At 43.9% G+C, this 16,851-nt stretch overlaps 1 protein-coding gene across 2 annotated transcripts in view; it reads right to left on the bottom strand.

Moving 5' to 3' along the window:
* Positions 1-209: 209 nt before the first annotated feature.
* The window catches only part of ZNF330 (zinc finger protein 330), a 109,138-nt gene continuing 92,496 nt past the window's right edge, over positions 210-16,851 (bottom strand). For both annotated transcript variants that reach the window (XM_068279443.1, XM_068279434.1), the window contains 4 exons: positions 12,009-12,113; positions 11,684-11,730; positions 1,544-1,661; positions 210-1,303 (listed from right to left, as the gene is read on the bottom strand). In XM_068279443.1, the coding sequence (XP_068135544.1) occupies positions 1,017-1,303; positions 1,544-1,661; positions 11,684-11,730; positions 12,009-12,113 (557 nt within the window). In that variant the 3' untranslated portion in view covers positions 210-1,016. The remainder of the gene's footprint in view (positions 1,304-1,543; positions 1,662-11,683; positions 11,731-12,008; positions 12,114-16,851) is intronic.

The raw sequence follows: 16,851 nt of genomic DNA, 5'->3' as shown, positions 1-16,851 counted from the left end.
CAGCTTGTCAAGCCTTGTCGAGGCAGCGCTGGATTCCTCCGAGATTCAGAGGATGGGAAAGCCTCGTTGGGACCCTAAGGCTTCCCCCTCCCGAGGTAAGTATTCCACAGAGGGTTGTTTTTTTTTCGTTACAGAGTCTCTTTAAAGCTGAATTATCAATAAGCAAACCTCATTGAAATCCTTACATATAAAGAATGCTATACTTCTCATTTCAGTTATAGAGGTAAAAGATTTATTTCATTGCTGGTTAACTCATATTGATCACAAATGTACGGTAAGGGCTGTAGCACACAATATTCTTTGTAGCTGGCCACAATACATGAATATAGAGCAACAAGTCACTCTTATGTGATCTACCAGTTTGCAGATGCATTAGATAACAGCAGCAAGTGCTATGCGCTGGTACATACAAGCATACATTTATTCCAGTTTAATGAAAGATACAATCAAAACGATAAGCTTGGCCATCAATTGAGCGTGAATTATTCTACCAGCTGCTCAGAAACAACTGAGGAAAAAAAAAATGAGTTTCTCGGTCAATAAGGATTTGATGTGTCTGTAATTATTTAACGTTCCTGCTCATAATAGAGCTTGAGTCTTTGCAAATGACCAATCAGTGTAACTGAACACTATATGGAGCTTGCTGGGAACAGATGATCAGATGGAGAGCCACTGTACACATGTGTACGTTAGTTTGGCATTCCCATCTGATCACTTAGGGCTTGAGCCCCACTAACGCAGTTGTGTTTGTTTTCAGCATCTGTAACATTGATGTTTTGCTGAAAGGCGGACACAACTGCGCAAGTGGGCTCAGGCCCTTACTAATGAGGAAATCAACAGAAAGATTCATTACCCAAAAGGTTGGCCATAAAGCCTTTGTGTACCAGGCATTAGTGACATGTCACAGCTACAAAATCTCATGTTAGCCCGTATGAGGCACTGCAGTTTCAATCAAAGGTAACCTGGAAACCAGTAAAAGCTACCACACTGATTACATTGTACAACATATACATGGCTCAGTCTTGAGCCTCTTCATAGTGAGCATAGCCGCTGGCGTATGTTCTGCCCAGGTTTAAATGACTGAATGGTTCTGAGGCCTCTGTGTCAGAGTCCTTTTCTCCTTCCTCTTCTCCCTCCTCATCATCTTCTTCATCATCATCCTCTTCTTCATCCTCCTCTTCCTCATCATAATATGTACTGGTGTTACCTGATGCCAGATTCTTCCAGTAATTGTCATAGCCAGAAGCACCATTGTCATCGTCATCATCACCTCCAGTCTGCCTACCAAACTTGAGCGTGCGTGCTACAGAGACAACAAAAGACTGCTTTAGTAGAGGATTTCACAATCTCACCATAGCTTTGCATGCTCTTCCTCTAGCATTTAGTAAAGCCTTTACAGAAACTGCTGACTGAAGCTTACTATACACATTTGCATAATCCTCGAGGATACATACAAAGATACATACTACATACTGAAAAACTGCCATAATGCTCTAGCCTTGTAAGTTGTGCAGATAAAAATAACAAGATAAAACACACTTACTAGACATGCTCAAATTCTTTGTTTGTTGAGTCTCATGGCCACATTTAGGGCAGGGGGGCTCCTTGCCCTTCTCTGTCTTGAACACTTTGCTTCGAGCATGATCATCACAGAAACATGCCTGGCAAAATAAAACCAAGTTATTATCCAGTGAATAAAGCCTTTGTGGACTAGAAATAAACTTTTTTATCACTAGTTGGCAATAATAAAACTACAGCCTAACTAAACGCAATACTTTTTTTGTGTTTTCAAAGAACTAAAAAAAAAAGAAACTAAAAAGAAACAACATTTCCCCACTTGGTATACAAACAACAATACTGCAAAAACTGCAGTTATAATCCTCCCCACATTCTAAATCTGACCACAGCTCCCTCCAGCCACTAGCTGGTGCTGTTGAGTTGAATGAAAGCCTATCAAATGTGATTTCAGCCGGGACAGAACAGTGACTGGTATGTAAAAGGTACAAGGATGTTCAGATCACTTGGCACCCAGTGTCTATAGGAGTAAATTATGTCAGAGCACATATTGGATTCTAGGGGTGTTGAGAGTGATCAGCCCCGGTAATAGGCTCAGTCGCATCAGTCCAGGACTACTGCGCATGCGCGGGAGGTCCGCGCATGCACAGAAGAGCCAGACTGGACCCGACAAAGCCTATTACCGAGGTTGATCGCAGTGGAAAGGCAGACCGCGGGAGGACGACGTGGGACTCCCAGGTTTATGCTGCAGGAGGAAGCCGCGGGTGAGTATCAAATTTTCTTTTTAGGTCAGCTCTGGTACACTTTAAGACAGTAAAGGATCAATAATACGCTAATTTTCCAAGTTAGCACGCATATAGCATAGAACTGGGTCAAACAAGACACAGTAGCTACTGACTTGGGCTCAGTTCCAGGTGGCATGTTACTTACATGCAAACTCAGAAAATGAACATATTGATCATCTCTATAAACCAAGCTTTCAAAATGTTTTTCTAACAAACAAAACAAAAAAAGAATAGCTAGTTCTGCTTATCTTAATTCCAGCAGAATGCAGGAGTCATTACTGACAGCCAATTTATCCAGTGGAATGAATGAGGAAAGCAGGGGGCAGAGGTGCGACTCCTAAGTTCCGCTTGAATTAGAATGCTGAATGACTGCTGCTCACAGGAGAGCGTGTGGGCTGTTCTGGGGGCTCATTTCTCATCGGGAAATATCAGGTAAAAAGCAGTGATGAGAATACCCAGGCTTTGTTGCAGACCTGAGGTATACATCCAAGCTTGACTATCTGCATTACATTCGTTAGCTCTCGCCTGTGTTTTTGTGTCTGGTAAATCTGCCATTTTACACATCCTGGTGCTTTTTTGAGTTCTCTGCAGAATAATCTTTAAATGAAGCCCCGGTGGTGGTACTAAACAAAGCTCCATCAACAGGAGAACTATGGAGAGTCTGAGGAGTTGAATCTCCTTATCGCTGGTGAGCAGGTACAGGTTGGGGGGAGTGCCTGAGATAGGAGGTGACGGGCTTTACACCCCTGCTGTGCACTGCATCTAGTGGTGTATGTACCCCCACATAAATGGTGTTTGTACTTTATTTGGAAACTTTGTTTACCTAAAGTGTATCTTTGAATGGTCTAAGGTACAATTCCCCAACCCTGTCATCAAGGCCCACCAACAGCGCATGTTTTGCAGAAAACCACACACAAGTACAGGTGAGGCAATTAGTTTCTCAGCAGACCTCTGAGGATATTCTTAAAACATGTACTGTTGGTGGGCCTTGAGGACAGGGTTGGGGAACACTGGTCTAAGAGATTGGTGAAGATTCTGAAGACAGAGTGCAACTGTGTACTGTTGAGGACATGGTGCAGGGTGGTGCTGGAAGAGATCCAAGTGTCAGACTTAATATGGCACTTGGGTCATGAGGCCTGATGCTGTGCTGGATTAGATGCGGCGGTGGCATGGCCAGTGGCAGCCCAAATGCTCTCTGTTGGACTATGTCCGACATCAGAGGCTGGGGAGAACAACCCACTGTTGGAGCAAGTATGACAGTGGATTGGAAAAGGGTTACATCCTTCAGTAAGCGGTGTACTCACTTTTATTGACAGCGGTTTAGACATTAATGGCTGAGTGTTGAGTTATTTTGATGGGACAACAAATTTTTACTGTTATACAAGCTGCACATTGCCTACTTTAGATGGTAAAATAACGGCATATCTTCAGTGTTGTCCCATCCTCCTCCTCCAGAGGTTTCCCCCATCGTACATTGTGACTATCGGTCTCTGAGGAAGCAGAAGTGCTGCAAACCGGCTGTTAGGCCGTCACACTTGTGCTGCTTTTAATTGTCTGTGCTGGTGATGGTTGGATAATAAATACTCTAAAGAACTGTGGATGGTGCCTCGACTGCTTCTCTGCTGCTTTTCTGTTTCCCCCATCACTCTCCGATCCTCTGTTCCAGCACTGGGACCCCCAAAGTTCCACTAATCTCACCCGCACTGCGCAGGGGGCTTGCATCCGTGCAGTAGCACAATGCCACTGCTCTGGAATGGCAGAAAAAGCAGAGCCCGTTTGGCTCAATGATAGCGTGCAGGTGGGAGTGGTCTGCAGCGACAAGCCCTTGTCAACGGGTTTGCGGGGGTCTCAGCGCTGGAAGAGCATGGAGGACTATGACGGAAGAAGCCTCTGGAGAATCTCTCCTAAGGTAAATACCCAAATTGGGGTGTTTTTTTTCCCCTTCAGGGGCACTTTTAATTATTCCCAAAATCATGGAGAAGTTTATGGTTGCTAGAAAAGGTACTGGTACTTTATGATTACAAATAACACTCACCATTATCTGTGCAATTAGAGCCCTGTATATAACTAGTCACGGAGGAGTTAGCCCAAGATCTGGGATTGTGGACTTTGTGCAGCTCCTGTGTAATAATAACTTCACCTCCACAGGTCAATCTCAAAGAAGCAAACAATGAATATATGGAAATAACACAAGGGTAGCTGCAAAGACCATCTCCTTAGTGCGCCACAGTTATCCCTCCACCAGAGCTGCACAGAGAAAGTCCAAGTTCCAGGATCAGAGACTAGTATTATATGGGACTCTCATTGCAAAGAGACTGTATGAGGGTGGTGAATTGAGAGTTGATTAGCAGAAGATTACCAGTGCACTTAGGGCCGGATTTGTGGGCAGGCCTCCAAGGCACAGGACTAGGGAGACGAAATTAGCCATATACTGTGGGGCGGGTGACAGGTTAACAGTATCTGTCACCCTCCATGTGAAGCGACTACTGTCTGAGCCGCGCGTTTCGGCTCCACAAGTCTGCAGCCGCCCGCCCCGCTTTGCTCTGTGGCTGTCTGCCTGTGACTCACAGCAGGTCAGGAAGGGGCGGCCGCAGTTGCCGGCTACGAGGAAGAGAGGACTAAGGACATTCTTCGGTGGAGTGAGGCTGCTGCCGAGTGAGAGCGAGCCTGCAGCAGCCAACAGGCAGACTCTCGTTTCGAAGTCCCAGGCAGCACAGCTTCATGTACACTTGAGGAAGGGGGAAACCCCGAAACATGTCGTGTTTGCTACTAATTTGATAAACGCAAGTTTATACGCCAGTTGAGTGCCCCCTTCATTTCTATTTGTATCTGCTGTGGCGGAGTGGTGATCCGCAGAGGGATTGTGCACCGGCAGACCAGGTGACATACCTGGAGTTGAAACCAAGCTCAGCAACCCCCTTATTTGCAGCACAGCTTCTACTGACAGGCAGCGGGCGCATCTCTCAGCCCGGCTCCGCTGTCAATCAACGTGATGATACTATGCCACGTGACTTCAGCCTAAGCCAGGAGTGTGAAGTGTATGGGGAGGTCTTGCGGTGCCGCTGGGGCTGATGGTGGATTAATAAGAGAGCCCCAGTGCACAAGCACTGACCCCATTTCGTGCTAAAAGAAGTTTATCTGCTATGCACAGTCTTCAGGGTGTCTCCTCCTTCAGGCTGCTATAAACGAAAGTAAGTCAACTTAACATTTCCTGCATATAAACACCACAAGGCTCCACCCTTTAGAAACTAAATGTTATTTTAAAATGAAATTATATGGGGGGCTTCTTACCAGTCCCCATCCTCTGTCTCTCTGTCTTGCTCAGTCGCACTTAACTGCGCATGTGTAGTTTTGCCATGAGTCCTCAACCAATCGATGGCATGGAGCGTCCGGCGCAAGCACGGTTCATTAAGACTGTAACTATGCTTGTGCGCAAGTCTCCAAGTCACAGGCTTTCTAACTGTGGCCCTTCCACTCTGCCATGTGACTGGGCTGGATCGCGGACTCCTCTGTGGAAGAATGGAGGCGATCAGGAGAGCGGCGATCAAGCGGACGGACTACAGGGGGCTGGAGGAAGCCCCAAGTATAAAACGGTTTCCTTTAAAATGTCCCTTAGACTGGAAAAAGTTTTGTATTTTACCTACCTGGAGTTCCTCCATCCCCTCATAGCCTTACAGGTCCCTAGTTTTCCTCTGTGTAGTGTCGCTGTCTCCTTCCGAAAGCTTGCCCATTAGACCAGTAGTGAGCTACTGCACATGCGTGGCCCAGGCTGTGTACCTCCTTAATTGTGCTCCTGCCACTGGGTGCATTCTGCGCATGAATAGAATGCTCCTAGCCAAGGGAGCACGATCAAGGAAATGTGTGACCTGGCCCACACATGCGCAGTAGCCCACGACTTGTGATCTTTTAGGCGGAGAGTGACAAAACAGAATGGACCAGGCAGGAACCAAGGGACTTGTAAGGCTATGAGGGTCTGAAAGAAGCCTCAGGTAAGGTAAGTTTACTTTAAATTCACACCAGCTGATGGAGGTGCCACTTTTTTTTCTGGGAATAGGGATGAGTGTTTCAATTGGTACCGCTGTTCTCATTGGTTCTGAACAGAACTCATATTGAACCTGATGTACACAGCGGAGGGTTGGTTAACTTGTCTTTGTCACCACCTCTGTGTGCTGCATTCGACGTTGCATTTTTGCTCTCCTTCTACTTCCAGCTGTGAACAATGGAGTAGCTGGAGAGCTGAAATGCTATGTGGAGGACAGTGCACAGAGGTGGAGACAAGGGTAAGTTAACTGACCCTCTGCAGTGCGCATCAAGTTAAATTTGAGTTCTATTTTAAAGCATTCAGAACAGATGTACCAAATGTAATATGTATCCCTAGTTGCGAGCATGATTTCACATCACACCATGGAGAGGACAGAACATTTGCTGGATGGAGCATTAAAGGGGTCCCAGTGCAGCAACAGAGGGGCCCCAAGCAAAGCAAAACAGAGGAGCCATCTACCTTATGGGTATTGGTAAGAAGCCCCCAGGTATGGCTACTTTAAAATAAAGAAGTGAAACTTTACTTACCTGGGTCCCTTAGAAATCTATCTGTCCCATTGCTGAAGTTCCACTGTCCTGCAGGCTGCTGCTGTCCCATCTGTAAGATCGCTCACCCCCAGATGCGTTGTGGGCTTCTGTGCATGTGTGGACCCGTGGCTCTTGTGATCGTGCTCCCATGAATAGATGAGTTTTGCGCTTTCTCAGTTTACATTTTTGCGAACCGTGCAAGCACAGAATGCTCCCAGCTATGGGAGCATGATTACAATAGGCGTGCATGTGCACAAGTTTGCGACCCATGGGGGGGGGGGGGGGGGGGGAGGAGGGGAGTGGTTAGCGATCTTACAGCGGGGACAGCGGCATAGGACAGTGAAACTGTAGCACTGGAGCAGATAGACTTCTAGGGACTGTAAGAAGTCTAATTGAGTAAAGCTTCACATCTTTAGTTTACATATTCTGACAGAGATCCAGTTGGGACGGCTTGATGCTCACGCTCCTGTGCACTGGGCATGCGCATGCTAACAAGCTGCACATACCAAATGCATAGAAGCTTGTTGGTTGGGGGGGCGGTTGGTGACAGTGGGCCTTGGGTGGAGAAAAGTACAAATTCAGCCCTGAGTGCACTGCTGTGAAGCTGCACTCCTTGAGGTGTCAAAACCACCACCATTAAAGAGGATCCGAGATGAACTTTTACTCATTGCATAATTGTGTTCCTTTCATATAGTTTATAGGGCATTCCTCAAGCCAAAAACTTTGTTTTATTTTGTTTTAATACTTTAATTCCCTATAAACTAAACAAGCCTCGCCCACAGCTCCTTTTGTGCCTTGGCACTGTAGCAAGGGCTTATGGAAGCTCAGTCTGGGCAGGAGGAGGAGGAGGTTACTAGCCATTGATTTCAGAGGCAGAGGGGAGAAGGGAGGAGGAGGAGAGGGGACTGAATTTACACACAGGCAAGCTGATAGCATCTCCAGCCCTCAGCCTGTGACAATGTAACAAACAGAACATGGCTGCCCTCATTGTATCACATGAATAAATAATCAAACTTATGAAGCGGTTTGCAGCCAGATTTGCTGTGTAAACTATCTAAACTTTAGATAAGATATATAGACAAGTTACTTGTTATAGTTAGTTTTTCATCTCTGATCCCCTTTAAAGGATTCCTCTGATCGGATGTGGACACAACCCTTGCATCCAAAATGCTTGACTGACTATTTATGTACTTTAAAAGTATCAACCAACTAAGGAGTTCAGCTGCTCTTTAACTACATACTATTACACTGTGAAAAATCACAGTTCTAAAGAGAAACACCAGAATCCTATCCCATAGAGCCATATCGATCCCTGCCATGCACTGAGGAGGACCGACAGTCCGAAACAGGATGTCTGCATGTTGGGTTGATGTGGGTCTGTAAATTTTAGAAGCTATAGGCTTGCTATACACCACAGCAGTTCTAGATGTAAGCCTGGCTTCAGGGGCATAAAGAGATCATTTTCATAGTCAGCAGTCATGCATTGTGGAAGACCACAACCGCTCACTTAAAGCGGAATTCTAGCAAATACCTTCTGTTTTAAGAAGGTCAAATTACACTGAGTTCTAAAGAGGTTAGACAGGCAAGGTCATACATACTGCACTAGCCCTAAAGTTATTTGTTATAATTCGACTTAGGGTGGGCTATTAGTTATGGTAAGTATAGACCCTTCTCTATTGGCTACAAAAAAATTCAGGGCTGTGGAGTCGGTCCAAAAATCCACTGACTCCTCAGTTTAGGATTCCACCGACTCCTCGACTCAGACTCCTCTAATTTGCAGATTACAATTTTGTTGATTAACAGTATGTAACGTGAAATTCGTCTCTTAACTGCCAACGCTTAGGAATTTTACAAGACAACTGAAGTGAGAAGGATATGTAGACTACTATATTTATTCCCTTTAGACTAAAACTAGTCCTTGGTAAGAGTACTTGTAAAAGGTACAGACCAGAACAAAAAACATCTATCAGGCCCTAGGCAATGTAACTGTGGGTACATGTAAGAGTGATGTGCAGGTACTCTGCAGGGGAATGAGGAGATTCTTCCTCTATTACACATTCTTCATGCACAATCTGAACAAGGTTTATGGGTGACAGACACCTCTCTGTTCAATGTGCACAACATTCTCAGTGGATTCCCTGCAGCTCTGTGGGGAGTGCATATGTAGAGTATAGTACTACTTTGTACCAAATTAACCTGAGACAGATGAAATTAAAGTTTTATACATACCTGGGGCTTCCTCCAGCCCCCTTCAGGCTAATCAGTCCCTCGCTGTCCTCCTTTGCCACCTGGATCTTCTGCTATGAGTCCAGGTACTTGAGTCAGTCTGGTGTAGTGCGCATGCACACACTCCGCCGCCGGGACGTACTATACCTGCACAGCACTATTGCGCAGGTGCAGAATGCTCCTGGCTGTGGAAGCGGCACGTAGCCAAACTGCTCTGACTGGCTGAATTGCCTGGGGATAAGGAGGAGTTCCAGGTGGTGAAGGAGGACAGCGAGGGACTGATTAGCCTGAAGGGGGTTGGAAGAAGCCCCAGGTATGTATAACACTCTTCTTTTAATCCGTCTCAGATACCCTTTAATTTGTAGTCACCAAACCAAATTTTAACAACATATCAAATTATTTGATTTCATGAGCAAAGAGAGTGCATAAATTTGCATAAACCAGCATCAACACAGAATTATTTCCATCTCATTGACCATCTCTATTAGTGACACACATGTGTAGTGGCTACACATCAGGCTTTATACTTACAGCATAGATGTTATTTAGTATATATGAGAGATTCCTGTGTAGACATCATATATACTGTACAGTCCCAATCAGATGTGTATATCTGACTTTAAAAATACGGGGACTGCTTTATTGAAGCAGCACAAGTAACTAATTTTGATTGGTTTATTTCATTTTTGTGGACTGAGCACAGCTATTACTGTATATATACATTATTTTTAATGACTATTATCTGAGAAATAGAACATTATCATATTTTCTATTTTAATTACAGTTACAAATTCATTAGGAGTCGGAGCATTTTTTCCCAACTCCAGGCACCCAAAATTGCACTCCACAGCCCTGAAAAAATATCTGATATGTAATACAAGAACAGAAAAATGGAACACACAAGTAAAAATATACAATTCAAATCAAAAATGATTTTACAGAAACATTACCATAATTTGTCAAGGCAGAATTATATGGGTTGACTAGATTGTTTTTAGACATGCAAACTCCATTTATTTCACCTTCACCTATGAATGAACGACTCAATGATCTCTGAGAAAATATGCAGCCCCTGAGTGATGTGCTTTTGCAGTCATCATTCAGATAAGTTCCTCAGTTAAGCAATGAAGGATGACACCCTTGATACAAGACAAAAAAAAATGGCATTTCCTACTCTGCCAATACATCAGATTTTAGTGAAGGATTTATCCGGGCCATGGCATATGCAAAAGAAAATTAAAGTGATATTGTGTCAAACCTGACGCGGATAAAGTTCACTAAAAGGCTGTATTTGGTACAGGATTTATCAAACTCCATATAGGGCTTGTTTACTAAAATGAGGTTATTGGGAGCGGTGATAGGTCACTCTGCGGTAAGTAGCACTTGTTTCAAGTCAGGTGCACAGATATGTGGCATGCTACCTATCTAACCGCATAATTACAGCCAGCCTCTGCTCCAATGTAGAGCTAAAAAATGGTGTAGAGGGCAGAAGGGAGTGTGGCTATACTCCTCCTAAAAGCATCAGATAAAGAAGAGTTTTGGTAGCTCTCTATAGATTTGTTTTTGAAAATAAGTGCTGTAAGGAGGATAAGGGCTGTGGAACCAACACATAAATCCTTTGACTCAAACACCAACTTCTTAGTTACTCCTATTTTTACTACACCGATTGATTTTCTATGACCGATTGAAAGGATGCAAAATGCAAGGCATTTCTTCATTTCCAAAGGTCAGTAATATGAAGACGGTATTAGCTTTTGGGAACAAACTCAAGAACTATTGGAAAGGAAGATGGTGCTGCCCTAAAGGGCCTAGGCTTTCCAAGGCAATCACTGCCAACATGAAAGAGGATATAGCTTAACTTTATAGTGCAATATAGAGCAGCAGTAAAGAGGTGATGGAAGGCAGAGGGAAGCTCCTGTGTATCTTATTGCCGAGTACTCAGGTAGCATGCAAAATATGCTGCTAAAGTACAGCCCTGGGAAGGATATGTACAGAGTTTGTCAGGCTCTAGGCAGGTACCTAGGTTACCTTTGGTGATCCAACTGCAGGTACATCTGTAAGTGATGTGTAATTAAACTAGCAGGTGCAAGTCCACGTTAACACAGGTGTACCAAAGTCTGTCCTATTCAGGTCAAGTACACCAGAGTTCTCCAACCCTGTCCTCGAAGCCTACCACCAACAGTACATGTTTTGCAGGTAACCACACATAATTAAAGGTGAGGTAATTAGCGTTCCAGCAGAAATACCTCTGTGGATTTCCACAAACATGCACTGTTGGTGGGCCTTGAGTACAGAGTTGGGGAACACTGCTGAGTATGCAGTTCTGATTCATAAAATGTATATGATATATGGTTTGACACTTTACTGTGTATGTTTAGACTTCTTAAACTTGGCTTATTGACTGGCTGGTATACTGATTTCCCTGGGAAAGATCTTATTTACAAGCAGAATTTGTAAAAAAGTGTAAATGTTTCTTGATTTCCCTGCATAAGTGAATGGTAAATTAAAAAAAAGTGTTTACCGTAAACATTGATTTAGGTTTTTTTTTTTTTCAATGAACATAAAGAAAAAAAAAATCTCAGTCTTACCTTGCAACGTAGGCATGAATGCTGCCCAAGACGATTGCAGGAAGCACCTGTTAAAAATAAATTATATCTACATCAATAAATAACAAAAAAACATAGGGACATTCTTACCACACACATCACAAACCTGTATGCTATGTTCTCAGACCCTTTTCATGTCACATTGTTAAAGTGTTTTTATTGTGGGCTTTGTGCACATTGATATAATTTTAAGATTAATGACATCTACTGGGAATCAAACATTCTGAACAAACCTGTCTATCTACTCTAAAGTGTTTGAAAATCCACTGACTACCCTGTCTGTCTTTATTGTCTACAACAGACTTACATTTAAAGGTTTCTGCCTCTAAGACCTGACAGCTTGCCTGGTGTTCAAACTGGTCATCCTCGCACAGGAAGTTGTAACAGAAGGAGCAGCTGAATATTCTGCCACCTGCACAACACAACAAACACAGAAGTAAGCATACATGAATTAACTGAAACCTAGTATATGAGAATTCTAATAAAGCATTTATGCAATGAAAACCATTTGGTGATCAGTGGGTACAATGCATTTGTATGTGCTGCGACAGAATGGACAGTTGCCCAATATACTGTGGGCAGATTAAGCAAAAACAAGGGTGCAAAAATGGTACAAATGTGGTAGATCTACTCTGAGTGACAAATCACAAATATTTTATCTAGCTACTGCTCCTACTTTGCTTCAATTTTCAATGTGCTGGTTTTGAGAAATCGGACCCATAGGTAGTCTGCAAGGAGAAGAATTTCCAACTGCGCTGTACATACAGTCATGTGACCAGGAGAGCCTCTGCAGATTTCAGCTGAATGTAACCATAACAACTCACCGCAGCACATGGTACAGCCCTGGCCTCAAAAAAGGCTTTCTTAACCTTCTGGGGACATCCTAACGCCAATGGGCGTGACCAAGGCGGCAGCCTCAGGACCGCCTAACGCCAATTGGGGTCAAGTCCTGGGGCGGGGACTTGCAGGAGATTGCGCACGCATCTCCGCATGAATGACGGAGCTCCGCCATCAGCCGAAACCGCCGTCTATTATAGCCGTACAGCGCTGCGATCTATGGCAGTGCTGTCACACAGCTGTCCCCCTGGGAGACATGACAGTGCTGAAGCCTATGACAGCCGATCACGCTGATTGGCTGGCGGGGGGAGGGAGGGAGAATTACAAAAAGAAAAAAAATTGTATAAAAAAGGAGCGATCATAGAAAGGGGGTGGGGGGAGGGGGGGAATCACTTGTGTACTGAGTTGTGTGACCCTGCAGCGAGGCCTTAAAGCTGTAGTGGCCCATTTTGTAAAAAATGGTCTGGTCGTTGGGGGGTTTAAACCCATGGTCCTCAAGTGGTTTTAATGGCTGGCAGTTAGATTCAGACCCGAGAGCGGTAGATTTCTGGGAGGAATAGAGAGTGAAAAGAATTATGAACAGAACAGATCAAAACCTTTACAGCACCTCTGCCGATCCCTCAATGGCAGTTCTTTCAAACAGGGCTGTGGAGTCGTTACAAAAATCTTCCGACTCCAACTCCTCAGTTTCTGAAACCACAACTCCGACTCCAACTCCGGGTACCCAAAATGGCTCCGACTCTGACTCCTTAGTCTAATATACTTAACAGGGCTGTGGATTTTGTACAAAAATCACAAAACTCAGACTCCTCAGTTTATGAAATCAACAACTCCAACTCCGGATGCCCAAAATTGCCCCGACTCCGACTCCACTGCCCTGCTTTCAAATGAGACATTTTATGTCTCGAGCTTCAAGATAACATACTCCCTGATGCCCATGCTACCACCCATTGCCCTAATGTGCAGAAACACAAACCCCAAAAGACATATGATGGCACGGGCTTATACACTTTTAAACACGTATGAGTCACTGGATCTCTTAAAATTTTCTGCAAAAATACCTTCATCAGCTATAACAGGAGTAACTGTTATTAGAATCTCATCCAGCAACTCCTGTCCAGTTACTCCTGTGATAGCCTGATGAAGCAGGCACAGACCTGTGAAATGCATTGCAAATTTTGGAGTTACGAATAAAGATTTTTCTGCTGATAATTGACTGTTTTGAGTCACTACCTCCCTTCTTAAACTGTTTTTAAATAGGTTACTCTATTTCTGGTGCATCTGTTCAAATACTAATTCAACATTTGTTTCTCATTTGCACTTTCAATAAATTGATATTGAAACAAAAAACACAAAAATAAAATCTCCCCTTGAGTAAAATGTGCTATAAATAACTTTTCTATGTTGCTGTCACTTATAGTGGGTACAGTAGTAGAAATCTGAAATTCTTTATTTTCAAAAGCACTTATTGAATGGCAGTTGCTCAGTCCAATTGCAAGAATAGTGTCCAAACAGGTAGGAGGGGTGGCCTGCATCTTTGTATAGATCCTTCCTAGGGAGGGCTTTTGTTAAGAATAAATAAAATGCTGTGAATCCCCCATGAGGAGATGGACTAGTCAAAAACCTGTCCGTTCCTTCACATTTCTACTCACTACTGTGACATCAACATAAGAAAACAATTTACAGCTCAGGAGGAAACATACTTATTTGTATGTGTTAACAAGTATTTTAAATCTTAATCGCTATAGTGATCCTTTAAAGGGTATGTCCGCGCTATTACAAAAATCCTCCTGCCCGGGGCTTCCTGTAGCCCCTTGCAGCTGACACGCCGCATCTCCAGCCCGGGGTCCCCGGCGGTGCACCTACTGCGTTGCTGTCAAGCCTACGTTGTCTGGAGTGTACTGCGCAGGTATCTTCGGGCCGGAGGCTGAGAGCTGAGCTGCGGCATAGAACATGTCGCCTGCAAGGGGCTGGAGGAACCCTCAGGTAAGTAGATTTTTTTTTTTTTTTTTTTTTTTTTAATAATAGCTTGGACATTCCCTTTAACATCATATATCCACTGACAAGTGGATACAATCGAGAAAATGAAAACCACTAACAGTCAATGAATATACATTAATTCTGAGTTGGTCATTGTACATTAGTACTTTTTCACTTCCCGGGCCAGTGAAGCATTGCACGCTTAGAGGAATTTTCTGCTCAGCATTACTTTGGCTGGAGCTGGATTTTCACTCTAAGAATTGCAGAACAAAAATGTATAATCACATTGCAAGCTAAATCTATAAGCCTTAGAGTTTTAAAAAGCAGCTGTATCTTTAAAAGCAGCAGGCAGAGCTGAGGAAAGGATTTCTGCTCTCCAGCGTACAACTGTTATGTTTCTAATCTGCAACAACATTTTTGTCAGAAAAGTGCTGACTAGGAATTGAAGAACAAGTCAATTCGCAAAGCAACCACCCGCTTTTGAAAGAAAAAATTAACAATGGAAGATGTCCATAGAGAGCGAGTGCTATTTTCCAGCTGCACTATGTACTTTACAAGCTACTCATAACATTTTACCTCACAGAATTTAAGAGCAGAGCTGGCAAAAGCCATTAGCTAAAGTTCTGCTCACCTGTACTTTAGCAAAATGCCTTATTAATCTTTTCACTGCTGGTCTAGAATCCATTAGGCCACCATGACTGGGATATCCGAAACGGTAGACAGAGCGAGGATAGTTACAGCTGTTTATGTACCAGTTGGAGAGAATTTCTCCAAAATCCAATAAGCAGGTACTATCCTTCCTCACTAAACTGTAAAATCCAGGCTTCAAACAAAATATCTTCTGCATGGATAAGGAAATGATTTAAATTCAAAGCAAACATGTTTGAACCAGTTTATATTTTCTAACTCTTCTATAGTGATGAGTACACTACTATGCTAATCAGTCCTCCGAGGAAGCAGAATGAAAGCCGCATCTACACACGTAGATGCGGCCGCGATGCTCCTTATCAATCGAGCCGCTGATGCGGCTCGATTGATAAGATCCAACAGGACGGATCTTGCTTCCGCCAATTCCCTGCTCGCTCCCCACGAGGGGACAATGGCAGGGAATCGAGCGGAAGATAAGCGGCGCGCCGGCGGGGACGAGCGAGGAATTGAATGCGGCGCACGCGCGGTGAGCGGGGACGCGGCGGGTACGCGGAAGAGGCGATCCGGCGGCTAATCGAGCCGCCGGATCGCAGCCTCATCTACGCGTGTAGATGAGGCTTTTCGGACTAACAAAAGCAGATTCCAACAGCTTCCAGATGCCCAGCAGCTGTGTTTGGGCCCTTTCACATGGGCAGCTGACAAATAGTGAAGTCACCGCCTATCAGCTGCTCTGCTACACCAGCTGGGCACTTGTTAGCACCCCGATAACGGTGCTAGACAGGCAGCCCCCTCCCGGAGTGAAATCTGAGCTCGGCTCAACATGTCGCAGCCCTACGCCGCCCAGTAACACCATAAGGCAGAAACACTAGCATTGCGGAAAACGCTAGTGATGCTGCTAATGAAAGTCTATAGCCGGCATGTAAAGACACATATATATGCATTTTACAGTGCGACTTTTTGAAAATGCACAACTTACTGCATTATTTTCAAAAATGTATGCAAAACACACATAATGTATTTCAATGGAGACTTAGAGGAATGCGTTTTGCCAGGGCTGTGGAGTTGGAGTCTAAGCAATTTTTGGGTACCCCGGAGTTGGAGGTTTCATAATCTGAGGAGTCGAAGTTGGAGTTGGATGAAATTTGTACTGGTGTATTTTTACATATACCCATGCTGGGTGGGAGAAATATCTCTGTAAATGACATATATTAGATTATTTTTTACACACAATTGTCCATTTACAGAGAGATTTCTCCCACCCAGCATGGGTATGTGTAAAAATACACCCCAAAACACATTATACTACTTCTCCTGAGTACGGCATTACGACATGTGTGACACTTTTTTGCAGCCTAGGTGTGCTAAGTGGCCCAACGTCCTATTCACAGGTCATTTTGAGGCATTTGTTTTCTAGACTACTCCTCACAGTTTAGGGACCCTAAAATGCCAGGGCAGTATAGGAACGCCACAAGTGACCCCATTTTAGAAAGAAGACACCCCAAGGTATTCCGTTAGGTGTATGGTGAGTTCATAGAAGATCTTATTTTAGTTAGTGAAGATCTTATTTTAGTTAGTGAAAAATGAAACTTTGTGAAAAAACAATAAAAATCAATTTCCGCTAACTTTTGACAAAAAATAAAATCTTCTATGAACGCTTCATACAACTAACAGAATACCTTGGGTGT

Source organism: Hyperolius riggenbachi, chromosome 1, assembly GCF_040937935.1.
Source record: "Hyperolius riggenbachi isolate aHypRig1 chromosome 1, aHypRig1.pri, whole genome shotgun sequence".
NCBI lineage: Eukaryota > Metazoa > Chordata > Amphibia > Anura > Hyperoliidae > Hyperolius > Hyperolius riggenbachi.
This window is presented reverse-complemented; position numbering and strand designations above follow the sequence as displayed.